This window comes from Ornithorhynchus anatinus, chromosome 16 (genome assembly GCF_004115215.2).
Source record: "Ornithorhynchus anatinus isolate Pmale09 chromosome 16, mOrnAna1.pri.v4, whole genome shotgun sequence".
Lineage (NCBI taxonomy): Eukaryota > Metazoa > Chordata > Mammalia > Monotremata > Ornithorhynchidae > Ornithorhynchus > Ornithorhynchus anatinus.
This window is the reverse complement of record NC_041743.1, coordinates 2,939,260-2,966,184: the sequence shown is the minus strand read 5'-3', so window position 1 is coordinate 2,966,184 and position 26,925 is coordinate 2,939,260. Positions and strand designations below refer to the sequence as shown.

At 61.3% G+C, this 26,925-nt stretch overlaps 2 protein-coding genes across 3 annotated transcripts; one reads left to right on the top strand and one right to left on the bottom strand.

Moving 5' to 3' along the window:
- The first annotated feature begins 798 nt into the window (after positions 1-798).
- On the top strand, positions 799-13,529 carry ALDH9A1 (aldehyde dehydrogenase 9 family member A1). Of its 2 annotated transcripts, none has more exons than XM_029080901.2 (12): positions 799-900; positions 1,561-1,793; positions 3,691-3,836; positions 5,765-5,894; positions 6,213-6,347; positions 7,011-7,207; positions 7,577-7,717; positions 7,988-8,176; positions 10,028-10,115; positions 11,337-11,478; positions 11,603-11,715; positions 12,780-13,529. In XM_029080901.2, exons 2-12 carry the CDS (start codon positions 1,574-1,576, stop codon positions 12,872-12,874), a joined length of 1,596 nt encoding a protein of 531 aa, XP_028936734.1. In that variant the 5' UTR covers positions 799-900; positions 1,561-1,573; the 3' UTR covers positions 12,875-13,529. The 2 variants fall into 2 exon arrangements, with proteins under 2 accessions (XP_028936734.1, XP_028936735.1); XM_029080902.2 differs by lacking the exon at positions 799-900 and adding an exon at positions 1,063-1,256.
- A 1,811-nt stretch (positions 13,530-15,340) lies between these two features.
- On the bottom strand, positions 15,341-24,904 carry MGST3 (microsomal glutathione S-transferase 3). The gene is made up of 6 exons (XM_029081536.1): positions 24,798-24,904; positions 17,960-18,083; positions 16,351-16,424; positions 15,919-15,976; positions 15,658-15,730; positions 15,341-15,566 (listed from the first exon to the last, which is right to left on the bottom strand). Exons 2-6 carry the CDS (start codon positions 18,074-18,076, stop codon positions 15,442-15,444), a joined length of 447 nt encoding a protein of 148 aa, XP_028937369.1. The 5' UTR covers positions 18,077-18,083; positions 24,798-24,904; the 3' UTR covers positions 15,341-15,441.
- Between the last annotated feature and the right edge of the window lie 2,021 nt (positions 24,905-26,925).

Sequence of the window (26,925 nt, the reverse complement as noted above, 5' to 3'; positions counted from 1 at the left end):
GACCGTGAGCCCCAAGTGGGACGGGGGTTGTCTCTATCATTCCAAGCGCTCACTACATTGCTCTGCACCCGGTCAGCGCTCAATAAATACGAATGAATATATCTAATTTAAAATAGATCTATCAGGCGATGGATTTATGGTGCTAATCCCAGCCCTGACACTCGTCAGCTGTGTAACCTTGGGCCAGTCAGTCCACTGGGCCTCAGTTGTCTCGTGTGGAAAATGGGGATTAAAGGTGTGAGCCGCCGTACGGGACAGGGACCGTGTCCGACCCGATCAACTTGCATCTCTAGCGTTTAGAACAGTGCTTGGCACGTAGGAAGCGCTTAATGGGGTTATTATTAAGGGTGGGGAGAGGGGGGTCCATCCAAGGGCGATGCCAGGGATCTGGCCGGTGAGGGGGAGGTTAATCGGAGGGGTGATGGGCAGGAGGCTAATCATCATCATAATAATGATGGTATTAAGTGCCTACTAGGTGCCAAGCACTGTTCTAAGCGCCGGGGGAGATGCAGGGTAGTAATAATAATGTCGTTGGTATCTGTTAAGCGTTCACTAGGTGCAGAGCACCGTTCTAAGCGCCGGGGCAGATACGGGTGGTCCCAGGTGGGGCTCCCGGGCTCCATCCCCATTTGTCAGGTGAGTTCGCTGAGGCCTAGAGAGGCGAAGCGCCTGACCCGGCGGAGGAGCGGGGGATTCGAACCCACGACCTCTGGCCCCGAGCCCCGCTGCCTCTCACAGGGATGATGGCAGGGATCGGGCCGGTCGGCGGGGGAGGCGGGGGGAGGAGCAGAGCGGCCGGGGTCGAAGGGCGACTGTGTGGACGCCCGGCGAGGGGCAGGACCAGACGGCAGGCCAAGGCCGCGCCGAGAAAGGCCCACTCGCTCATCGGAAGCCAAGCAGGTAGGCCTCCCCCCCCCCCCCCAATTGGATCGATCGATCGATCGGGAGGGGGTGGGCAGCGGCCCCCTGGGGGGGGTCTGTGAGGCTGCGGCGATGAGCCCCTTGTGGGGCAGGACCGGTCTCTCTCCGTTGCCGCATCGTCCCTTCCAAGCGCTCAGGACAGCTCTCTGCACGCAGCAGAGGCTCAGTAAATACGATGCGATGAATGGTGCCCCACCGTCCCTTCCCAGCGCTTCGCCCAGTGCTCGGCGCCCAGTGGGCGCTCCCTCAATACGGTGCAATAGGCGGCGAGGCGGAGCGGGGCTCGTCTCCATCCGTTGGGCCTAAGAGGCGCTCAGAACAGTGCCCTGCAACAAGTAAGGGCTCGGTAAAGGCGACTGAAGGAAGGAAGGGTCGGGGGAGGGGCGGACGATGGACCCCTTCCTTCCTTCCTTCCTTCCTTCCTTCCTTCCTTCCTTCCTTCCTTCCTTCCTTCCTTCCTTCCTTCCTTCCTTCCTTCCTTCCTTCCTTCCTTCCTTCCTTCCTTCCTTCCTTCCTTCCTTCCTTCCTTCCTTCCCTCCCTCCCTCCCTCCCTCCCTCCCTCCCTCCCTCCTTCCTTCCCTCCCTCCTTCCTTCCCTCCCTCCCTCCCTCCTCTGTCCGTGTCTCTCCTCTCTTTGCAGGCCGGGCCGGTGGATGTGGGGAGCGTTGGGCGTGGGGCCGGGCCCGGCCGGCGGCCGCCTCCTCTTCCTCCTCCCCCTTCCGCTCCTCCGGGCCTCCGCCATCCCCCTGGCCATCCCCGCCACCATGAAGACCGCCGCCTTCGTCGCAAAGCTGCCCCTCAACTACCGCGGCGGGATCCGCCTCCACCCCGCGGACGACACCGGCCCCGAGCGGGCCCACGAGCCCGCCACCGGTAACCCCGGCACCGGCAGCGGGACCGGACGGGGACGGGGCCCGGGACGGGGCAGGGGGCTTCCCAGGCGGATGAGGGAGGAGAGGGGTTCGAGGAGGCCCGGGGAGGGCAAGGGGAGGGGGCTTCCGAGGGGCCTGTAGGAGGGGGAGACTGAAGAGGGGAGGGGGCTGGAGGAGGGGGAGACTGAGAAGGGCAGGGGGGCTTCCCAGGGGCTGTAGGAGGGGGAGACTCAGGAGGGGAGGGGGCTTCCCAGGGGCTGGAGGAGGGGGAGACTGAGAAGGGGAAGGGGGCTTCCGAGGGACGGTAGGAGGGGGACACTGAAGAGGGGAGGGGGCTGGAGGAGGGGAGACTGAGAAGGGCAGGGGCTGGAGGAGGGGGGAGACCGAGGAGGGGAGGGGGCTTCCGAGGGGCTGGAGGAGGGGGAGGCCGAGGGAGGAGAGGGGAGGGGGCTTTTGAGGGGGTTGCGGGAAGGGGAGACTGAGGGAGGAGAGGGGTTTGAGGAGGCCGAGGGAGGGGAGGGGGCTTCTGAGGGGCCTGTGGGTGTGGAAGGGAGGGGAAGGGGGTTTCCGAGGGGCTGTAGTCGGGGGAGGGACGGGAGGGGCCTTCCGAGGGGCCTGTGGGAGGGGGAGACCGAGGGAGGGGAAGGAGAGGTGGCGAGGGGAGGGGGCTTTTGAAGGGGATAGGGGAGGGGAAGGCGGAGGGAGAGAAGGGGGCTTTCGAGGGGGCTGGGAAAGAGGGTGAGGAGGGGGCTTTCGAGGAGGCTGTGGGAGGGGGAGGCCAGGGGAGGGGGCCTTCTGAGGGTCTGTGGAAGGGGCAGGTTGAGGGAGGGGCTAACAAGGAGCCCCGAGAGGGCGGCTTCTGACGAGCCGTGGGAGGGAAGGGGGCACCCTGGGGTCCGGGTCCCGGCCGTGGTGGGAGCTGGCTCGGGTCCGAGGCCCGGGTGGGAGCCAACATTTGGGGGGGCGGGGGACAGACTCGGGACCCCCTGGCTAAGGGCTGGGTGAGGGGTGTCTGGGGTCAGGAGGTACTCGAGGGTTCAGGCGGTCGGGAGGGGGAGAAAGGGAGAGGGTTCAGGGGTGGGGAAGGGGTTGGGGCAGGGGAGGTTAGGTAGGTCGAGGCAGAGTGGTTGGGGATGGGGGGCCAGGGGAGGGAGGCTGAGGAGGTTGGGAGCGGGCTAGCCGGGGAGGGGGCGAGTGGGGGGTCTCGAGAAAGTAGGGTGCGGGGTTCTTGGAGAGGGGAGTCGGCGGAGGATGGGCAAAGGTCTGGGGTTCGGGAAGCGGGGGAAACGGGGACAGTTCTGGACGAAGGGGAGGGGACCAAGAGGATAATAAGGTTGGTAGTAGTTAAGCGCTTACTATGTGCAGAGCACCGTACTAAGCGCTGGGGTAGAGGCAGGGTAATCAGGTTGCCCCACGTGAGGCTCACGGGCTTCATCCCCATTTTGCAGATGAGATAACTGAGGCCCAGAGAAGTGAAGTGACTTGCCCACAGTCACACAGCTGACGAGTGGCGGAGCGGGGATTCGAACCCATTACCTCCGACTCCCAAGCCCGGGCTCTTTCCACTGAGCCACGCCGCTTCTCTAGGAGGGGGCAGGGAGTTGGGGGGACGCGGAGGGGCGGAAGGGGACGGTATCCAGACCAAATGGCGGCCGTCCTTAAGAAGCTTAAAAAGCTGACCCAGGGAGAAACCGAAAACAAGAGCAGAGGCCGCTTGGACTGAGCCCGGAGAGACCTGCCAACTTAGAAAAACAAACAAAAACAAGCACTGCCGGGGGGCGGTGCCCGGTGGGGGAGTCAACCCCGTGCCTTTGCCAACCTCCCTGCCCTTGGAGTCGGGAGCGGGTCGCGTCACCCGGGCCGCTCCATCCTCTCCTCCTCCTCTCCCTCCCCGGTAGGCCGGGTCATCGCCAGCTTCCTCGGCTCCGGGGAGAAGGAGGTGGACTTGGCCGTTCAGAGCGCGAAAGCCGCCTTCCGAGTATGGAGTCAGAAATCGGGCACGGAGCGCTGCCGGGTCCTCCTGGAGGCCGCCAGGATCATCAGGGTAGGCGCCGCCCCGGCGGGGATCGCCCCTCCGGGCCTCAGTCTCCCCCTCTGTAAAATGGGGAGAAGATCCCGGCTCTCGCCGGGCGGTCGTATTTATGGGGCGCTCACCCCGTGCGCGGCACCGTCCCAACTGCCGGGGAGAGTACGGCGGGACGATACGACGGGATCGGGGGATCGGGGATCCGTTCGATCCGATCGCCTCGCGTCCACCCCGGCGGTTGGCGCGGGGCTTGACGCGTCGTCATGAAATGGAGGCCCTGGTGAGGCGCGGCCCTGGGTCGGCTCCCGGGGGGGTTCCGGCTGCGGCCCCGAACCGGGGAGGGGGTCCGAGAGAGCAGAGGGGAAGGAGAGATTCCCGGACGGAGGGCCGAGCCGAAGGGCCCCGTCGACGTTTTCTCCTTGGCGGCGAAGCAGTCAATCCTCCCTCTGGAGCCTAACTCCCGGGGGGCGGGGGCCGTGGGACATTCCGGTCAGTCACGACGTGGTGTTTATTGAGCGTTTACTCGGGGCAGAGCACTGTATTAAGTCCTTGGGAGAGTACATTGCAACAGGCCAAACGATGGTATTGAGTGACGCGGTATTTATTGAGTGCTTGGGGGAGGACAATGCAATAGATCGACCGGTGGCATTTCTGGAGTGCTCACTGTGTGCAGAGCGCTGTGCCTAGCGTTTGAGTTGGTAGACAACGATCCCTGCCTTCCAGGAGCTTACAGTCCCGACGGAGACCGGGCACCAAGAGTGGGGAGGGCTTTGGTGTGACCCAGCGTGACACTGTACACGGGTGTGCTTTGTGCGTGTCTGTCTTTTCCAACCTCACCCAACCCTATCAGTCCAGCATTCATTCTTCTCCTGCCTCGTTCCCCCCTTGTTCGGCCTTCGGACGCGCTTAACGTCCCTTCGTGATAATAAAAATAAATGGTGGTATCTGTTAAGCGCCTACTACGTGCCGGGCACCATACTAAGCGCTGGGGTGGATACAAGCGAATCATGTGCTGGGGATGGCTATTGTCATTACCCTATTTATTTTGTTAATGAATTGTACATCGCCTTGATTCTATTTAGTTGCCATTGTTTTTACGAGATGTTCTTCCCCTCGACTCTATTTATTGCCATCGTTCTCGTCTGTCCGTCTCCCCCGATTAGACCGTGAGCCCGTCAAACGGCAGGGACCGTCTCTATCTGTTGCCGACTTGTTCATCCCAAGCGCTTAGTACAGTGCTCTGCACATAGTAAGCGCTCAATAAATACTATTGAATGAATGAATGAATGAATGAATCTGTCAGAACCGGCTCCTCTTCTTCCTCCTCCAAAATGACTGTCTCTCCCCTCTAGATAATAATAATAATGTTGGTATCTAAGTGCTTACTATGTGCGGAGCACCGTTCTAAGCGCTGGGATAGATACAGGGTCATCGGGTTGTCCCACGCGAGGCTCCCAGTCTTCATCCCCGTTTTGCAGATGAGGTCACTGAGGCACCAGGAAGTGAAATAATAATAATAATGTTGGTATTTGTTAAGCGCTTACGATGTGTTGAACACTGTTCTAAGCGCTGGGGTAGATACAAAGTAATCAGGTTGTCCCACGTAGGGCTCACGGTGCTCATCCCCATTTGACAGATGAGGTAACTGAGGCACAGAGAAGTGAAGTGACTTGCCCACAGTCACCCAGCTGACGAGTGGCAGAGCCGGGATTCGAACCCATGACCTCGGACTCCCAAGCCCGGGCTCGTTCCACCGAGCCGAGATGGGAAGCTCCCCGCGGGCGCCGGCACGTGTCTGTTACATTGCAGAATGTCCGTCTCTCCCCTCTAGATGGGAAGCTCACCGTGGGCGGGGAATGTGACTCGCCCAAGCTCTGGGTGCGGCGCTCTCCACACAGTAAGCGCTCAGTAAATATGACGGAGGGACCGGTGGGCCTCCCTTACAGGAACGGAGGGACGAGATCGCCACCGTGGAGTCCGTCAACAACGGGAAGTCCATCTTCGAGTCCCGGATGGACATCGACCTGTCCTGGCAGTGCTTAGAGTACTACGCGGGCCTGGCCGGCTCCTTGGCGGGTAAGGTTTACCTTGACCTCCTCTCCCGGTTCCCCCCTCGGGATTTCTCCGGTGTCGGGCGTACTGCTTTGTTTTTTATAAACGAAAAGAAATCAAGTCGTCTTTCCTTTATCCGGGGAGATCCGGCGGCCGCTAATCAGAGCGGGAGGCCGGGGATCCAGCGTCCCCGACCTCCCTTGGGGCTCCGGGGCGGACTCTCCGGGGCGGGGTCGTTCCCGGTGTTCCCGCCGAACGGGGTCCGGCGGGGGGGATGGGGGAGGCGGGGGGCATCTCAGCCGACGGGGGCGTCCCCCCCCCCCCCCCGGGAATCTCCCACAGGCGAGCACATCCAGCTTCCCTCCGGCTCCTTCGGCTACACCAGGCGGGAGCCTCTGGGCGTGTGCGTGGGGATCGGAGCCTGGAATTACCCCTTCCAGATCGCCTGTTGGAAGTCGGCCCCGGCCCTGGCTTGCGGTAAGGATGGCCGTCCCCGGGGGAACGCCGGCGGCCCCCCACCCACTCTGGGGCGGGGAGGAGGGGGCTCTCGGACCGGGAGGACCAGCTGGGACGGGACGGGATGCCGCGGAAGTAGGACGCGAGCAAGCGGTGTGCCTTATTGGGTAGGGCACGGGCCTGCCGATCAGAAGGAACTGGGTTCCGATGCGCGTGACCTTGGCCGAGTCACTTGGCTTCTCTGGGCCACAGTTTACCTCGTCAGCAGAATGGGGATGAAGACTGTGAACCCCCTGTGGGACGGGGACTAGCCTATATCCACCCCAGTACGTGGTACAGCGCCTGTAACGTAGCAGGCGCTTAACGAATACCGTACAAAAAGAGGATGGATAAAGAGGATTGGGGGGTGGGCGGCGATCCCGACGACGGCCCTCGGCGGTCGAGGGGGAGCCGGGGTCCCCGTTGCTCAGGGTATGAGTCTCTCGGGAAGGCTCAGCTGGGACTGTCCACTCACCGCCGCCCCCGGCCCCTCTGGACAGTCGAGGCCGGCGGGAGAGGGAGCGGGTCTGCCGGGAGCGAGACAGCTCCTCTCTGAAGCCTGAAGTTCGGGTTTCGGTCCCCGGTCCCTAAAATCCCTTCGAACCCCAAACGGTCTCCTCCTGTTGACGCGTGGGCCGCGCGCAGGCAACTCCATGATCTACAAGCCGTCCCCCTTCACGCCCGTGTCCGTGCTGCTGCTGGCGGAGATCCTGTCCGAGGCCGGGGCGCCCCCGGGCCTCTTCAACGTGGTGCAAGGCGGGGCGGCGACCGGGCAGCTCCTCTGTCAGCACCGGGACGTGGCCAAGGTCTCCTTCACCGGGAGCGTGCCCACGGGCAGCAAGGTGAGGGCCGGGGCCGCCCGTCGGGCCGCAGTCCGTCCCCGGAGGGAGGCCGTGAGGGAAGGGGCGGCCGATCCCGTCCGCCGGTGGGGCCGGAGCGGGGCTGGGGGTGGACGGCGGCCGGGCTGCGGGTGCGGCCGGGCGTTGAGGGGCCCCATCCGCGTGTCTTCCTGCAGGGGCTCCCCCAGCTTAATCTTCTCCGTCTGCCTCACCACCTCCCGCTCCCCCGCTCCCCGCCCTTTTGTTTTCCCCCGGCCGGGTCAGCCCGTCTTCCCCAGCCCCCGTGGCCCCGGCCGGGGCCGCCGGGCGTCTGAGGGAGGACCCGCCGCCCCCTCGCCCCGGCGTCTCGCTCCGACTCTCTCGCCCCGCCAGGTCATGGAGATGGCGGCTAAGGGAATCAAGCCCGTCACCCTGGAACTGGGAGGCAAGTCTCCCCTCATCATCTTCTCCGACTGCATCCTGAAGAACGCCGTGAAGGGCGCCCTGCTGGCCAACTTCCTCACCCAAGGCGAGGTGGGCGACGGCCACGGTCGGGACCGGGGAGGACGGGCCGGCGCTGCTTCGGCCCGTCGGGGATTTTCCTGACGGGTTGAATCCCGCTGACCGACTGGGCCGCCGGAGTGCCGCCTCCCCGTTGCTGACTTACCCGGTGTCTCTCAACGTCGGGCAGCCTCCCTCCGTCGGACTTCCTCCCCTCCGTCCACTCGCTCCCTCCCGCTCCCTCTCTTCGAAACGCCTCCCCCGGCTCCGGTCTCAGAGCGTCCCCCCCAAACCGTCCCCCAGGTGTGCAGCAACGGCACCAGGGTGTTCGTGCAGAAAGGGATCCTGAAGCAGTTCACGGAGGAGGTGGTGAAGGAGACGGAGAAGATAAAGCTGGGGGACCCCCTGCAGGAAGACACGCGGATGGGGCCCCTCATCACCCGGCCGCACCTGGAGCGAGTCCTCGGCTTCGTTCAGCGGGCCCGGGAGGAGGTGGGTTCCCGGCGGCCGCCGGGGATCCGGCTCGGCCCGAAGCCCCGCCGTTTTCGGTCTCCCTCGGTCCCCGTGGCTGGGAACGGTCAGGGTTTGAGGAGAGCGCGTGGCTGGTCGGGGTCAAGAGCACCAGTGTCCGTCTGTGCCCCGTGGGGATGTGCGGGTCTTGCCCGCCTTGGACGTTGGCCCGCACCTCTCTGGCTGGGAAACCTTTATTTTGGAGCGGGCCTCGTTGGCCGTGGACAGGAAGAGAGGGGACGGGTCCTGTGGGACTCGGGGACCTGAGGAAAGGCAAATGAGGGCCCGCCGGTGGCAGCCCCGTGTCAGACGGCCCCCAGATGACCGGACTGGGCTTTTCCCTCACCCGCCCCTCGGTCCGGGCCTTGGGGGTGCAGGAAGGCAGGAGGGTGGCAGGGAGGAGGAGGAAGACAGGGCCAAGCGGAGACCAGCGCGTAGATGTCGAGAGGCAGCGTGGCGTAATGGATAGAGGCCTGGGCGTCAGAAGGTCATGGGTTCTAATTCCGGCTCCACCGTTTGTGTGCTCTGTGACCTTGGGCAGGTCGCTTCGCTTTTCTGGGCCTCAGTTCCCTCATCCGTAAGAATCGAGACCGTAAGCCTTGTGTGGGGCGGGGACTGTGTCCAACCCAGAGCACTGTACTAAGCGCTTGGAATGTACAGTTCGGCAACAGATAGAGACAGTCTCTGCCCAGTGACGGGCTCACAGTCTAATCGGGGAGTGTGTTCAAGCCCGTTCCCCTCCTCGTCCTGGTCCTCCTCTGTTCTGGGCATCGGGCAGTGAGCGGCAAGCACGCTAATCACAGCCCTAAATTGTCGGTCCGGACGGCGGGGGGGCCCGGGGTCCGCAAGGGGTCGGCGAGGCCGGGCCGCGGGGACCGAGGAGCCGTGGCGGGTCGAGGGGCGGAGCGGGCTGGCCCGGCGCAGCCCCGCTCGGGGAAGTTCTGCCCTGCCCCGGGAAAGCCCAAGGCGTGGCCGTGGAGCGGTGAAGGTGGACGGCAGGGGTCGGGGTGGGGAAGAGGCTGGGAGGCCGAGGGGAGAGGCCGGCTCTGCCGAAGAAACGATTCTGGATCTTTCCGGAGGGTGCCCTCTTGCCTTTTTCCAACTTGTGCTGCCCTCGGGCACCGCTCGGGAGGCTTTGGAAAAATCCTACGGTGCTCACCCTCCGAGGAAGCAGAACTGGACGCCCCCTCAGCACAGTGTCAGGTGCTCGGTACAGTGCTTCGCACACAGTAAGCGCTCAGTAAATAGTGTAGAATGAGTGAATAAAAGTGTCTTTCCGACCCAGTCCCCTTGCCCCCTCAGCCGCCACTACGCCAGAGAGGAGGGGCCTAGGCCAACGTTGCCTGCCCTGCGGGTCCGGCTCCACCCGGGGAGCCCTACCACCACTGCTTCCCTGCCTCGATGGATCAATCGGTGGTATTTATCGAGCGCTTACAGCGTGCAGAGCGCCGTACCGATCCCGCGGAAAGGTCCCGATGAGTTGGTAGACAACGTTCCCTGCCCGCAGCGATGTCCCTCCAACGCAGCCTTCCTCTGTCCGTCCATCAGTCAGTCGTATTTACTGGGCGCTTACTGTGTGCAGAGCACTGTACTAAGGGCTCGGGATAGTGCAGTCAGACGATAGACGGACACGTTCCCTGCCCACAACGAGCTCACGGTCTAGAGGGGGAGACGGACATTAACACTGATATATTGCAGACCTGGACAGAAGTGCTGTGGGGGGGGCCGTCCGGCCCCGGGGGCGGCCGGGGATGGAGCGGAACCACGTGGCACCTCCGGGGCCGATCCGGGGCGGGCGGGGTGTTGCAGAGCGTGTTTTGTTGTTCTTTGCAGGGGGCTCAGGTGCTCTGCGGGGGGGATCTGTACGTCCCCGAAGATCCCAAACTGAAGGACGGATATTACATGCGGCCCTGCGTGCTAGGTATTGACACATACAACCACCTCCCACGCACATTTGCGGGTGCCCTCCCCCTTCGCCCTCTTCCCTATAGCGCCCACCCTAACACCACCCTCGTGGTCAACACCGACCGGGGCCAAGGGTCAGACCGGAATGCTGCCTGCGTGGAGAGGAAGCCCAGGCATGGGAGTCAGAAGGTCATGGGTTCTAATCCCAGCTCCGCTGCTTGTCTGATGTGTGACACTGGGCGAGTCGCTTTATTTCGCTGGGCCTCAGTTCCCTCATCCGTAAAATGGGGAATGAGAGCGGGAGCCCCATGTGGGACAGGGACCGTGTCCGACCCGATTGGCTTGTATCCACCCCAGTGCTCAGCGCAATGCGTGGCACAGAGTAAGCGCTTAACAGATTCCACAGTTGTTGTTATTATCCTTACCGGGCGAGCATGGGGGACTTCATGGCGGCGGCCAGACCGGAAAGTGGGGGCCAGAGGGTCTCCCGCTAATAATTCCTCGCTTGCCAAGGAACGGATGGGATCAGAGTCCCGTACCCGACAGCCCCGCCTCGTACTTCCTCCTTGCCCGGCACCACCGTTTCGGGCAGGGCCCCAGCAGACATAAGACTTTATTTCCCTCGCCGGAGACCGGCTGAGTAGAGTACGGGCCGGATCCGAAAATCACGGCAGGCTGGGACTCCGTGTAGACCGGCCGGCATGCCTTCTATCCCGGGCCTGAAAGGGCTTGGGATTCCCACGGTCTGTCCCGAGCCCCAACCCGGGGTGACCTTTCGCCTTACAGGCCGGAAGCCCCTAGCGCAGGGGAGGACGGGGCTTCCGGCTGGAACGGGACCCAGACGTCCTCCCCTCTGTCCTTCAACCGGCCTCGAGCCTGTTCTCCGTGGCTGTCCTGGGTTTTCAGCCCTCTTGTAGAATCCACCCCGGGCAGTCGGGGCCTGCTTGCGTCCGAGACGGGAGGGATCCTTGGGAGCCTATGCTGAGCCCTGCTGCTGCAGCTTGGACGGACACCCTCTGGGGGCTCTGATCTCCCCCCCGCCCCCCGGGAAGCGTGGGAGGCTTCAGAAAGCTGGAACCCCGCTGACCCCGCTCTCTGGCTGGCATTTCTATGGCCGCCACCAAAGGACGGCTTCAGACGGCCTTCCCCTCCTTGCCGCGGGCGGCCCTGCGCCCGGCCGACTCTGACCGGGGGGGCCGAGGGCTCTGAGACCGCGTCCGTTGGGGTTTCGGTGCAGGAGACTGCAAGGACGACATGACCTGTGTGAAGGAGGAGATCTTCGGGCCGGTCATGTCCATCTTGGCCTTCGACACGGAGGAGGAGGTCTTGGAGAGAGCCAACGCCACCTCGTTCGGGCTGGCGGCGGGCGTCTTCACCAGGTGCGCGGGGCGGGGTTCCGGGGTCAGCGGCCTCCCCGAGCCCGCAGCCGCGTGGGCCCGGGAGAATCGTCTTCTCCCGGGTGACGCCGCCCCCGGACCTCCCCGCCCCACCTTCTTTCCGCAGGGACCTGCAACGGGCTCACCGGGTGGTGGCCGGCCTCCAGGCCGGGGCCTGCTACATCAACAACTACAACGTCACTCCCGTGGAGCTGCCCTTCGGGGGATACAAGATGTCCGGTGAGGCGGGAGGGCGGGGGGTCGTGTGCGCCGGCACGCGTGACGGCGACTTCTGGGTGGCAAACGTAAGAACGGCCCGCTTGCCTCTTTCCCAGAAGCGCCTGCGCTTTCTGTTGCCTTTCCAGTGGGGATGGGCTTTTGGCCTCCCAAGGTGCTTTTTTTGTACTTATTTTGGCCTCCCTGGGCGGGAAGTAGATGTCACTGCGCCCATTTTACCGGTGAGGAAACGGAGGCCTCCTCTCCTCCCAGCTTTCGAGGGATAGAGCCGGGACCAGAACCCGCCTCTCCTGCCTCCCAGGACGGCGGACGGGTGCTCTCAGCGGCCCTGGGCCGGAGCCGGCTGAGAGGATGTTGTCGGGAGCGAGCGGTGATGGAGGAGACCATTTCTCGGTCAGACCGCGCTTAACGCAAGGGCCGCGCGGGAGTCTGTTTAATACCACTTGGTTCTGCCAGGCCATCTCTGGCCCCGAGGCAGCGTGTGTGAAAACCGAGCGTGTGGATTCTAGCCATAGGGGCGGTCAGTGTTGAGCTGTTTTCGATGCCTTGGTTAGGACCGTGTCCCGAGGGGCACAGCGTGGGCAAACGCTAACCCGCCTAATCCTTGACCCAGGAGGAGGCCGTCCGCCATCTGGGGCACCCGTCCTCCGCGGCGGTGCGAGATCCTTCGTGCTTCCCGCTGGGCGACCTGGGGCAGGTCGCTTTGCCTTTCTGGGCCTCGGTTCCCTTATCTGTAAAACGGGGATGAGGACTGTGTCCCATCTAGGACAGTCAGTCGAATTTATCGAGCGCTGTGCTGAGCGCTTGGGAGAGGACAGTGTAACATATTTCCTGCCCACAGTGAGCCTACAGTGAGCTTAGAGGGGGCTGACCTAACCTGACGAGCTTGGGTCTGTCCCAGCGCCGAGTACGGGGCCTGGCCCATAGTAAGCGCTTAACAAATACCAATAAAAAGGTGTGAGGGGGGGGCAGACTGGCTGGTGGTGGCTTTTGGGGTGCGTTGTTGCAGGGGTGTCATGCAGGGTAGTGAAGCTCCTTTCCCCTTTCTCCCCTTTTCTGGCCTTCAGGCTTTGGCAGAGAAAATGGCCGGGCAGCCATTGAGTACTACTCCCAGCTGAAGACGGTGTACGTGGAGATGGGGAAGATCGAGTCCCCCTTCTGAGGGCAGCAAAAGCTGCTGGGACAGCGGTGTGGCCGAGCCCTCCCTGCCCGAGCGGCTGCAGCTGCTGGAGAGAGAGAGGGCATCTCTCTCTTCCCCCAGCCCCTGCAAACGTTCACGCCTCCTTAGGGATCCCACAGCATCCTCCCCACCCCAGCCCTTTTCTAGGTGTCCTCCGGTGGCTGCAGTAAGATTCGGGCAGGGGCCGGAGGCGAGGAGGGGGCGTACTCCACCCCGGCTGCGGGGGTCCTAGCAGACCCCGGGCCCACCCCGGTGGGCTGCGGCGGGGCAGAGGCTGCCCGGCGGGCCCGGCCAAGAGCGAAACCCTCGGCGAGGGAGGGCAGAAGCTCTCCTCTCCCGTGCCGCCCCCGGTCACGCCCCGAAGAGCCCGAGGTTCCTTCCCTTATTTCAGGGGGTGGACCGCAGAGACGGACGGGCTTAGAGCCTCCCGTGTCAGCCGCTGACGGAGAAGCTGTTCAATTCCCCAACCACCCCCCCGTGAAAAAAAACTCCCCCCCGACTTCCTCCAGAGCCAGCGCGGAGGGTGGATCTCCGCCTCCTTTTTTTAAACCACCTCACGCCGTAATCAAGCTTGCGCCAGCCTCCCGATGCCAAAGCCGTGGGCGTGGATGAGAATAAAAGCCAAGGCGGACCTGGCTGTGAGCCTTGATGTGGGCAGGGACAGATGAGCAGGCGTGGCTAAAAGGAATCGTAAACGACACCCCCCACCCCCCCGAACCCCACCAGTGACCCTCTAGAGGCAGGCACCGGGTCCCTGCCCACTTGAAGGCGGTTTCTTTCTCTGCAGGGGGTGATCTGTAGGTTAAAGTCAGGAGAAAAGAGAGAGGAGGCGGGGAAAGAGACACTGCCTGGCTTCGCGGGATCTCAGCCTCTCGGGTAATCGTCAGGGTGGAGGGAAGAGCTGGGGTGGCACGAGGTGCCCAGACCTCGTGTCGGTTGGAGGGCCGGGGCCGGCGGTAGCCCGGCCAAGGGCAGAGGCAAGGGCAAGTCAGGCTAGGAGCCGACCAGTCCTGTCAGAGTTTTAGAAGGCAGAAGCACCGTTCTGCTGGCGGGGGCAGGGGCGGGGTGGGCCTCAGCCTACCCAGGGCCCTGCCAGCAGGGAGTGAGGAGGTGTCAGCCTACCGCGCAGGTCCTAAGGAGCGGGGTCCGTCCCACAACAGCAGAGCCCTCTACCTCAGACCCCGAGGAAGCAGAGAGCTGCAGCCCTAGAGCCTCGTGGCTTTTTACAGAGTGGAAAAAAAATGCCCACGGGCAACTCTTCTCTCCCCACCCGACTTGGGCAGAGTGGGGCAAGGGGCACTTCGAGCTCTTCCGCCCCAGAAATCTTCCACTCCCCGGGCGGGGGCCGGAGGAGGGTCTGAATGCCCTGTGTGCCTTTCCAGCGGTCCACCCCGCCCTCCTTTTCCAACCCGAAGGGCTTTAAGGGGGCAGCCCGGAAATAGACACGGTGCCTGCCGCTGGCAGAGGCAGGCACCGCCCTTCCAAACGCCTCCAGGTGCAACGGCGGGAGGAGGAGCAATAACCCGAGCCGAGAGACACCTGGACCCGAGGAGCCGACCCGAAACGTCCCGCTGGGGCAAAGGCAGACTCGCCTCGGGCACGGGCCCGCCCTGGTGGAGACCCCTCTCCGGCCTAGGTATCTTGGTAGCCAGGCGGGGTCCCCCGCACCACCCGCCTCGGCATCAACCCGGGCTGAGGAGCCAGGCAGAGGCCGCGGCGGGTCAGCGGGAGGCGGAAGCCAGCAGGGGCTGGGCCGGTCACACCCGGTTTGGCTTCTAACGCCCCGAGTGGGCTTTCCCGCTCCGGGGATGGTCCTACGTGCCGGAGAGCCGACCGGGAGCCCGCTCCGATCCCAACAGCGAGCAAGAGGACCCGGACCCCCTTCGCCGGCTGATCCTCGTCGAGTCCTCAACCGCCCCTCCTTTAAAAATTAAATGGTATTAAACGCTTACTCTGTGCCAGGCCCCCGAAGCAGCCCGGCTTAGCGGAAAGAGCCCGGGCTGGGGAGTCGGAGGCCGTGGGTTCTGATCCCCGGCTCCGCTACTTGTCAGCTGTGTGACTTCGGGCGAGCCACTTCACTTCTCCGGGCCTCGGTTATCTGTAAAATGGGGATGAAGACTGAACCCCACGTGGGGCAACCTGACGACCCTGTGTCTACCCCAGCACTTACAACAGTGCTTGGCACATAGTGAGCACTTAACGGATACCACAATTATTATTATATTACCCTCTCCTTAGCACTTAATACAGTGCCCTGCACATAGTAAGCGCTCAATCAGTACGATTAATTCTTCTGGGATACGCGGGTGGAGGCCCGGCCCCCAGCGGCCCTCCACCTCTCCCCGCCTCGCCTCTGGGGCCGGGGAGCGTGAGGGTTGGTAGTCCCGCTCCCTGGGCCCCCGGCCCACCTCCGGGACGGACGCGTACACAGGGAGGCGGAGACGCAGCCGGGGGGAAGGTAGGAGGCGGAAGCCAGGCGGGTTTATTGTTCTGTGGGCGGGGGACCGGGGGGGCGTGGGAGCAGGCCGGGACCCTGCCCGGGCGGTCCTTCAGTGGCAGCATTTGGCCCCGTGGCGGAGCCAGCCCAGGTGCTGGAAGGCGGCGCACACGCTGGTGCCCACCAGGCCCAGGAGGGCCACGGACCCCAGAGCTCCTCGGCGCCGCTTGTCCGGCTCTGGGGAGGGAGGAAGGGGCACCGGTGAGCGGAGACGGTGGGGCTTCCTGCCCCTCCGGGACCCCCGACCCCAAACCGCGCCCTCGCTCACCTCCCGTGTAGTAGCCGTAGGCATAGAGTTCCCGTCCAACGATCCACGTCAGGCCCAGGCCGGAGACGACGCGCTGGGAGACGCGGGGGGCGGGGGGGGTGTTGCTCGCCAGACTGGAGACCCCCGCCGCGCTCAACCCCGAGCCCCCTCCGGCCCTCCGGCCGGCAGCCTGGGTGTCGGGCGCCCCCGGTGGGCGTCGCCCCCCCCCCCGGCCCCATAATAATAAGAGCCAGCCCCGCCGCTAACAACGTGGCCACTCACCGGGTAGTAGAGGCCTCCGACGGCAAGGAAGAACAGGAAGGCGGGATAGGATTCCAAGCTGGAGCACAGGAGAAACGCCGACGGGGAGGCCCCGTTTAAAGGGGTCTCCTCCCCAGCCCGCACCCGTCCAGATGCCCAGTAGCCAGGGAAGGCGGTCTAGACCCAGCCCAAGATCACAGGGGCCCGGGACGAGAGCCCCGCAGGCCGGGCCCCTCCTCCAGGCTGGCCTCCGGGCTACCCTGGCAGGCCGGGGCGGCGACGGCCCAGTTCACCCAGCACCTGGATTCGGCCCTACCCGCCCCCCACCCCCGTCCGTCGGCCAGGGCAACTGGCGCGCCCCGGCTGGCTACCGGAGCGTGCTCGACGCTTCAGGGTTTGGGTGGGGGAGAGCTCTGCCCGTGCCCGGGGTGACCCCGGCAGGTGTCGACTCACGTGTTCTGGTGCGCTCGCTGGATGCAGTTGAAGATGTGCCCGTCCTCGGGGTCGGTGCTGTACATGATCGGGTACTGCCGGGCACCACGACACAAACGCACGCGTACGCACGTACACGGTTACGGCCCGGGGTTCCCGCCGGCCCCCGGGAGAGAACGTGTCTATTCTACTGAACTCTCCCAAGCGCTCAGTACAGTGCTCTGCACACAGTAAGCGCTCAATAAATACGACTGAATGCATGAATAGGAAGACACCCCCATCCCAGGGCCCGGTCTGGAGATACTGGGGGTCTCAACTCTGGGGAGGACGAGGCTCTCCTGGGTCCAAAGGGGGAGCCCCGACATTCTGTCTGTCCTCCCGTAGGGTGAGGCTGACACGCTGAGGCAGGCCCACCCTGACCTCCCTGGGCAGGAGGTGCTGGGAGTAGGGAATAATAATTCTGCTATTCGCTAAGCGCTTGCTGTGTGCCAAGCCCGGGTTCTAAGCGCTGGGGGAGATCCAGGGTCATCAGGTTGCCCCACGTGGGGCTCCCAGTCTTCACCCCCATTTAACAGAGGGGGAACTGAGGCCCGGAGAAGCAAAGTGGCTTGCCCGAGGTCACACGGCAGACAAGTGGCGGAGCCGGGATTAGAACCCCCGTCCTCCGACTCCCCAGTCCTTCTCCCCCGTTCTGGACTGTGAGCCCGGTGTGGGCCGGGATTGCCTCTCTTTATTGCTGAATTGTACTTTCCAAACGCTCAGTACAGTGCTCTGCACATAGTAAGTGCTTAGTAGATACGACTGAATGAATGAAATAATAATAATAATAATAATTATGATGATGGTATTTGTTAAGCGCTTACTAAGTGCCCAGCACGCCCGAGCTCCGGCCACTGAGCCCCGCTGACAGAGCCAGGAACCGGGGGGAGGGTGGGGAGTGGGATTGGGGAAGGGGGGCATCCCTCCAGACCCCTCGGCTCGGGGCCCCGGCCGCCCGGCCCTTGTGTCGCACGTGCTCGAGCCCGACTCTGCGGTCCCACGGTGGCTCCACCCCTCACGGCGGCTCGGGGCCGGGGACCGGGGGTTTCGTGGGGGGCTGCCGTGCCGTGCCGACTAACCGGGCCGGAACGGGTGACTCACCCTGACTCATTCCCTCAGCGTGGCATCCCCGCGGCCCGGGGCCGGGGCGTGGGCATCCCGGAGGACCCCGCCCCGGCTCGGCCCGCGGCCGCCGCCCCTCCCCGGGGACCCCTCAGTCCCACGGCCCGGTCCGGTCCCGGCGTCCGGCCGGTCCATCGCCGGCTGTCGGTGTCCATCTCCCTAAAGCCTCGGGCCCACCCCGGAGCCAAGCCTCCGACCACCTCCTCACCCTGCCGAGTGTTTCCCGCCCTGGCCCGCTCCCCCTTGGACTCACGGGCCAGCGGCCGGAAGCCGGCCGCCCCTCCGGGACCCCTCATCGGCCACCCCGACCTCGCCGCGCCCGCATCGTGTCCCCGCTCGTCCCCGCCCCTCCTCATCCGCACCCCACTCTTTCCCTCTGCTTCTGGGGGCCCCCGCCCGGTCCCCTCTGTGACGGCGACCACCCCACGGGGGGCAGGACGGGGTTCTGGGGCGTCGGCGGCACACTCACCTCCACCTTGTACTTCTTGCGGGCCTTGGCCACGTTCACGGCCAGGTGAGCCACCATGATGAAGCTGGCGGCCCCGGTGAGGACCACGAGGCCATATTCTTTAGAGAGGACCCCCATCCCAGCCCTGGGGGGAAGAGGAGAAGAAACGACGCGTCGGGGCGGGGGCTCGGCGGACCCGACGCCCCAGTTTTGTCGCCCGCTCTCACGCCGGCCGGCCTATTTGGCCCTCGCGGTCTCCCTGGGAGGGAGGGAAGGGGAGCGGGGATCTTAACTGCCCATTTTACAGATGAGGAAACTGAGGCTCAGAGAGAGGTCGGGTGACTCGTCCGGGCCCTGGTCTCCCACCACGGGGGCTCACGGGCTAAGTAGGAGGGAGGAGAGCGTAGCCTAGTGGAAATACCCTGGACCTGGGAGTCAGAGGACTTGGGTTCTAATTCCAGCTCCGCCCTTTGCCCGCCGGGTGATCTTGGACAAGCCGTTTCTCCGTGCCTCGGTTACCACATCTGCATAGTGGGGGATTAAGATGCCGGGCCCCATGTGGGGCCCAGTCCAACCCCGTTATCTTCTATCTACCCCGGCGCTTAGTACAGTGCCTGGCAAATATTAAGTGCTTAATAAATACCAAAAAAAACCCGCTCCACGCAACACCAGGTTCTGAAACCCCTTTTTGCCTACGAGGGAACTGAGGCACAGAGAAGTGACGCGACTTACCCGACTCTGCCCCTTGTCAGCTGTGTGACTGTGGGCGAGTCACTTCACTTCTCTGTGCCTCAGTTCCCTCATCTGTAAAATGGGGATGAAGACTGGGAGCCTCACGTGGGACAACCTCATTCCCTTGTATCTACCCCAGCGCTTAGAACAGTGCACGTAGTAAGCGCTTAACAAATACCAATATTATTATTACCCAAGGTCACACAGCAGGTACATGGCAGAGCCAGGATTAGAACCCAGGTCCCCCGACTCCCAGGCCCTTTCTACAAGACCGCGCTGTTTCTTGTAAAGAGAATCCCACCGGGCTTCGGCGGTACTGAGCTCGTCATGGCGACGGTCACCATGGCAACGGGAAGCGGGTCAGCTCCCGGTGAGGTGGAGCTGCTGTTGGGAATAACCTCCTGGGTGCCGGACGGGGGAGTTTGGGGAAATGCAACGGGGAGAGATGCGCGGGCACTCCGACTCCGTCATCTGTCTGCCGTGAGACCCCGGGCAAGTCACCGAACTTCTCTGGGCCTCAGCGACCTCATCTGTAAAATGGGGATGGAGCGTGTGAGCTCCTCGCGGGACAGGGACCGGGTCCCACCTGATTGGTTTGGATCTACCCCAGCGCTTCAAGCAGTGCCTGACACATAGTAAGCGCTTGATAAATATCACTATTATTATTCACAGAAAATAAAGCCACAGAAGCGACCAGGGCTCAGTCAATCGATCCATCAATCGATGGAATTTATTGAGCATGTACTATGAGCAGAGCACTGTACTAAGCGCGTAGGGAGAGGACGATACAACAGGATTTAGCAGACACATTCCCTGCCCGTAAAGAGCTTACGGTCTGGAGGGGGAGACGGAAATTAATATAATAATGATGATGATGATGATGGTATTTGTTAAGTGCTTAGAACAGTGCTCGGCACATAGTAAGCGCTTAACAAATACCAACATTATTATTATTAAGTATTACTATGTGTCGAGCACTGCTCTAAGCGCTGGGGGAGATATAAGCTAATCAGGTCGGACCCAGTCCCCGTCCCACGTGGGGCTCACGCTCTTAATCCCCGTTTTACGGATGAGGGAACTGAGGCCCAGAGAAGTGAAGTCACTTGCCCAAGGTCGCACAGCAGACGAGGGGCAGATCGGGCATTAGAACCCAGGTCCTTCTGTGCCTCAGTTCCCTCATCTGTGAAATGGGGATTCAAAACGTAGACCGGGAAGCCCCACACGAAACAGGGACCGTGTCCAACCCGATGACCTCGTATTTACCCTAGTGGTTAGCACGGTGCCTGGCCCGTTGTACAGGCCTAAGTACCACAGTTATTATTATCATTGTGATTAATAATTCCAGCCCAGAAACCACCTCGTGCCCACGCCTCTTGAGAGCAAGAGGCCCCCAGTTGGACCGCAGAGCGAGTGGCTATGTATTGAGCACCCACTGGGGGCAGGGCGCTATACTGAGCGCTTGGGAAGTAAGTGATCCGTGGTCCACCCCCGCCCAGGGAGCTTCCGCTCTAATGGGGGAGATGGGTCTGCCCATCCTAGAAGGCCTGCTGACCTGGGTTCTCTCTCTGTCTCTCTCCATCTCTGTCTCAACACCCCCACCCACCCCTGGAACATCTGGATTTCGATTAGGGCCGGAGTCAGTTCGCCGTCGGGAGGGCAGAGATAAAGAGCGGGCTCGGCCGGAGCCGATCCCCTTCTATCTGCCGCGGCGCTGGGCACAGCGCTTTGGCATCCAGAGAGCTCATAACCCCCTCCAACAGATAAACCCCTAGGACTCGGCCGGGGCCAGCCCGCTCAGCCTGCCCCGGGCCTCGCATTCGGGTCCCATCTGCCATTTCCCCTTCATCGGGTTGCCGACGGGGCCACACGCTGGCCCGGGGGCAGGATGGGGTGAAGCCGCGTGGCTCAGTGGAAAGAGCCCGGGCTTTGGAGTCAGAGGTCATGGGGTCGAATCCCGGCTCTGCCACCTGTCAGCTGTGTGACTGTGGGCGAGTCACTTCACTTCTCAGTGCCTCGGTTCCCTCATCTGTAAAATGGGGATGAAGACCGTGAGCCCCACGTGGGACAACCTGATTCCCCTGTGTCTACCCCAGCGCTTAGAACGGTGCTCGGCACATAGTAAGCGCTTAACCAAATACCAACATTTTTTTTTTTCTCACTGGACCGTCCTCCCCCGGGGGCTCAGTTCAGCCTTCCGAACACGATAGGCGCCCGATCCGTTTCAGCCGGGCCCCTTTAATAAGTAATTAGCGTCCCCGCTGCCATTTTGAGGTGGGATCATCCGGTGGGAGCCGCCGGGAGCGGGCGGGATTGGGGGCTGTCGTTTGCTCCGGAAACGGCGACCTTCCGGGCCCAAGCTGCTGCCGATTCGAGGCCCGCTTCGCACCGAGCGCTGGGCCAAGCACTGGGGGCGATGCACGTTCCAGACGGGAGAGTGGAAGGGCATCAGATGGAAATTATCTCTGCGTTAGTGGGACGAGCAGCGTGCCCTCGTGGTTAGAGCCCGGCAGGCGGAAGGACCTGGGTTCCAATTCCGGCTCCGTGACCGCGGGCAAGTCACTCCACTGGGCCTTCGTTACCTCATTTGTAAAATGGGGATTAAGACCGAGCCCGATGTGGGACGGGGACCGTATCCAACCCGATTTGCTTGTATTCACCCCAGGGCCTGGCACATAGTAAGCGCTTAACAAACACCATTATTATTATTATTATTATTATTATTCTCACACCCAGCACTTGGAGTGCCTGGCACATAATAAGTGCTTAACAGCACGAGAAGCAGCCTGGCCTACTTCGACAGAGCCCGGGCCCGGGAGGCAGAAGGACCTGGGTTCTAACTCCGGCTCTGCCATTTGTCGGCCGGGCGATCTTGGGCGAGTCACTTCACTTCCCTGGGCCTCAGTGACCTCATCTGTAAGATGGGGATTAAGACCGTGGGCCCCACGATGGACAGGGACCGTGTCCAACCCGATTTGCTCGAATGAGCCCCGGCCCTTAGTGCAGTGGCTGGCACAAAGTAATTGCTTAACAAAAACCGCAAGTGTTATTGACAGATACCAGGAAAATCAAAAAAGGGTGAGGCTGAGGAGAGAGAAGAAGGAGTGAGTCACGGGTCCCTCCGGCCTCGGGGACTGGGAGGGGCTCCCGAGGTTGGCGACGCACGGGTTCACCCTGCCAGGGGAGAAGCAGCATGGCCACGTGGCCTGGGTTCCAATTCCACCACTTGCCCGCACTTCCCTGTGCTTCGCTTCCCTGAGCTAGAAAATGGGGATTCAACCCCTTTTCTCCCTCCTACTTCATCCGCAGGCCCCTTGTGGGACAGGGCGTCCGACGGAACTGACCTGTATCTACCCCAGCGCTTAGAACGGGGTTCGGCACATAGTAAGCGCTTAACGCATACCATAAAAAAAAGAGGAAAAAAAAGACAGTGGCTGTTCCCCCTCAGGTCCTGCCCCATTTTGGTGGGGAGAATCACCAGAGAACACGCTCGTACACGCACGTGTACACACAGATTGGCAACGGGGTGAGAGGCAAAGGAGAGGTTGCTCCCTTTGAACTCCCCCTCACCAACAAGAATTGCCCGGCTTTGGGCCGGCGGGTTAAAAAAACAACTGGAAAACTAGTGGACTGTCTCTGAGAATGACCCCGCCGGACATTCCACCCAGAGGTCCTGTATTTATGGATTTTTTTTTTTAAATGGTATTGGTTAAGCAGTTACCACGAGTCAACCATTATTCTAAGCGCTGGGGTAGGTACAAGTTCATTAGGTGGGATACAGTCCCTGTCCCTCCTGGGGCTCACAGTCCAAGAAGGAGGGAGAAGGGATACGGGGGAATCCCCATTTTACAGTTGAGGAAACTGAGGCACAGAGCAATCAAGTGACATTTTGTTTCAGTATTGCTAAGCACTTACTACGTACTAGGCACTTACCAAGCGCCGGGATAAGAGACAAGTTTAATCGGGTCGGACACGGTTACACTTCATCTCAACTGTACTTGTTGTGGGCAGGGAACGTGTCTGTTCTACTGTCCTCTCCCAAGCGCTCAGTACAGTGCTCTGCACGCAGGAAGCGCTCAATAAATACGATCGGCCGACTGACCCAATCCACGTCCCGCGTGGGACGCACAGATTGAATCCCCATTTTACAGATGAGGGAGCTGAGGCCCAGAGAAGCAGTGACTTGCCCACGGTCACACGGCAGACAAGCGGCAGGGTCAGGATTAGAACCCAGGCCCGGGCTCTTTCCACTAGGCCACGCTGCTTCTAAAGGAAACCGAAATTTTAAAAAGCCGTCGCTGCCGACTGTGGATTTCTCTCCACTCTATTTCCCTCCTCCACCCACCACTTGTCGGCTGTGTGACCTGGGGCAAGTCACGTCACTTCTCTGGGCCTCGTTACCTCCTCTGGGAAATGGGGATTAAATCCACCTCTCTCCTTCCTGGACTGCGAGCCCCATGTGGGTCAAGGACTGTGTCCAACACCCGATTAACTCGTATCTGCCCCAGGGCTCAGTACAGTGCCTGGCACATAGTAAGCGCTTAATGAACACGGCCCTTATGATCATCGCCTTATATCTACTCCAGTGCTGAGAGGAATGCTCGGCACATGGCAAATGCTGCACAGATACCAATAGGAAAAAAACCTTCAGACTGTCATGCGAATGAGTAGTCTGTAATAATAATAATAATAATAATAATAATAATGATAATCGTATTAAGCGCTTACTACATGCCAGGCGCCGTAAAGTGGGACCTCCAGGTTTGATTTATGGCTCTTGGGAGATAGAATAAGAATCTATTACCAACGACTGGTCTCTGTTTCCTCACATCTAGAAGGAGCGGGCCACGGAGGCGCCTTCTTACCCCAGAACCAGCGTGGCCTAGTGGGTAGAGCCCGGGGCCTGGGTTCCAATCCCGCTCCGCCCCTTGTCGGCTGCGTGACCTTGGGCAAGTCGCTTCCCTGGGCCTCGGTTCCCACAGCTGTAAAATGGGGACGAAGGCCGTGAGCCCCTCGTGGGACGGGGCCTGTGCCCACCCCGATGATCTCGTCTCGACCCCGGCGCTCAGTGCAGTGCCTGGCACCTAGGCAGTGCCTCACAAACACCATTAACCAGAGGAGAAGACGACGCAAGAGGGAGAGCAAACACCACCCGTGTGGAAGGACACCACGGGCCCACGCGCAACCGGTCTGCACGCACGGTGGGGTGGCCGAAACCCCGGGCCTGGGGGTCCGAAGGTCATGGGTTCTAATCTCCCTTCTGCCACCCGTCTGCTGGGTGACCTTGGGCAAAGTACTGGGTTTCGATGGGCCTCGGTTCCCTCAACTGAAAAATGGGGCCGGAGACCGTGAGCCCCACGCGGGGCAAGGGACTGAATCCCACCCGATCGGCTTGGATCCGATCGCTCAGAACGGGGCCTGGCACATAGTGAGCGCTTAATAGATACCACGCATTATTACTATTAACTGGGGGAGGGGGAACAATAAGAAACCGAAAGCAGGCGGGCATCATGAGATGCTTCCTAAAAGAGAGCAGGGAGGGGAGGCGGCTGATTTTGAAGGGGTTTTGTGAGGGTGGGCAGGACTGGGCAGGGCAGGGCAGGACTGGGTGGGGCAGGACTGGGCAGGGCAGGGCAGGGCAGGGCCCTTTTTGCCAATGTTACATGAGGGGGTACTGCATTGCTTGCTCAGTTTGTGTGGAAGGAGGAGATGGGTTTTCTGGGCATTTTGGGGGCTTTATTTTGCGTGTGGGCCGTTATTTTTCCCAGGGCGTGTTTGGGGCCCTCCCCGCTCCCAGGCTCCTTAGGCTCCGGGCCTGGGCCCTGTCCTGCCCTCTCCTGCCCTGCCCTGCGGAGGGGCTCCGGGAGGGGCTGGCACGGGGGGCACGGGGGCAGGGAAGCCCTAGGAGGGGCTGGCAGGGGGGCAGAGGTTGGGGGAGGTTGCCAGGGGGCGAGGGAGCAGGGGCTCCGGGAGGGGCTGGCACCGGGGAAGAGGGGCAGGGGGCAGAGGGTTCAGGGGGAGGTTGCCGGGGGGCACGGTAGCCCCTGGCATCGGGGTCAGGGGGCGGGGGGCGAGGCCCAGCTCGGGTGACCTTGATGGGGGCAGGACCGGGGCTGGGGCGGACACTTACCCGCTGGCTGGCGGCCCGGAACCCTCTGCCCCCTCTTCTGCCCCCTCTTCTGCCCCCTCTTCTGCCCCTGTCTCTGTCCTTGCGGCCTCTGTCTCTGCAGCCTCTGTCTCCCCTCCCTCCCCTGTCTCTGGCTCCGTCGTCTCTGGCTGCGGCCGACGCCCACCCACCCGCAAACCCCGCCCCCTCCCCAGCCACGTCTCCTCCTCCTCCTCCTCCTCTTCCTCCTCCTCCTCCCCATCCTCAGCTGACTGTTGCTCAAGCCCTGTCCTAAGCGCTGGGGCAGATACCCGTTCGGCAGGTTGCCCCACGTGGGGCTCCCGGCCTTCACCCCCACTGTGCAGAGGGAGGCCCAGAGAAGTGAAGGGACCTGCCCAAGATCACCCGGCTGACAAGTGGGATTAGAACCCACGACCTCTGGCTCCCAAGCCCGGGCTCTTTCCACTGAGCCATATGTCTTCATTCATTCATTAATGTTGGTATTTGTTAAGCGCTTACTATGTGCCGAGCACCCTTCTAAGCGCTGGGGGAGATACAGGGTCATCAGGTCGCCCCACGCGAGGCTCACAGTGAATCCCCATTTTCCAGATGAGGTCACTGAGGCACAGAGAAGTGAAGTGACTCGCCCACAGTCACACTGCTGACAAGTGGCAGAGCCGGGATTCGAACTCGTGACCACCTCTGACTCCCAAGCCCCGGCTCTTTCCACCGAGCCATGCTGCTTCTATATTTCTATATCTAATAGATCTATATATTAATTGATCGGACTTATTGAGCGCTTACTGTGTGCACAGCACTCTACTAAGCCCTTATATAGATTATCTCTAAATATAATCACTATATAGATTATAGATTAGATTATATCGAATATATGTATATTGTGTATATAGCTACGATTCTATTTACTTTGATGGTATTGATACCTGGCTACTCCTTTTGTCTTAGACCATGAGCTTTTTCTTGGACAGGGACGGTCTCTCTCTGTTGCCGACTTGTACTTTCCAAACGCTTAGTACAGTCCTCTGCACACAGTAAGCGCTCAATAAATACGATTGAATAAATGAACTCACGTCGATCTGACTCCCAGGCCTGGGCTCTTTCCACTAGGCTACTCTGCTTTTCGTGGCCTACAACAGGACAGAGTTAGTAGGCCTGTATCCCCTCAGCGCTTAGTACAGTGTCTGGCACCTAGTAAGCACTTAACAAATACCAGAATTATTATTATTATTATTATTATTTTATCCGCCCAGGATACCCCTGGGAGCTCTCGGGATTGTCTCTCTTTATTGCTGAATTGTACTTTCCAAGAGCTTAGTTCAGTGCTCCGCACACAGTAAGCGCTCAATAAATACTATTGAATGAAAGAATGAATGAACCCACGTCCTCTCTGACTCCCAGACCTGGGCTCTTTCCACTAGGCCACTCTGCTTTTCGTGGTCTACAACAGGACAGAGTTGGTAGACCTGTATCCACTTCGGCGCTTAGTACAGTGCCTGGCACCTAGTAAGTGCTTACCAAACACCAGAATTATTATTATTATTAGAAATCACCCAGGTGCCCCAGGGAGCTCTCGGGATTGTCTCTATTGCTGAACTGTACTTTCCAAACGTTTAGTACAGTGCTCTGCATGCAGTAAGTGCTCGATAAATATGATTGAATAAGTGAACCCACGTCAACTGACTCCCAGGCCCGGGCTCTTTCCACTAGGCCACGTGGCTTTTCGTGGCCTACAACAGGACAGAGTTGGTAGACCTGTATCCCCTTCATCGCTTAGTACAGTGCCTGGCACCTAGTAAGTGCTTAAAAAACACCAGAATTATTATTATTAGAAATCACACAGGATACCCCAGGGAGCTCTCGGGATTGTCTCTATTGCTGAATTGTACTTTCCAAGCGTTTAGTTCAGTGCTCTGTACACAGTAAGCGCTCAATAAATACTATTGAATAAATGAATGAACCCACATCCTCAGTCTCCCAGGTCTGGGCTCTCTTCACTAGGCTACTCTGCTTTTCGTGGTCTACAACAGGACAGAGTTGGTAGACCTGTATCCCCTTCAGCGCTTAGTACAGTACCTGGTACCTAGTAAGCGCTTAACAAACACCAGAATTATTATTATTATTAGAAATCACA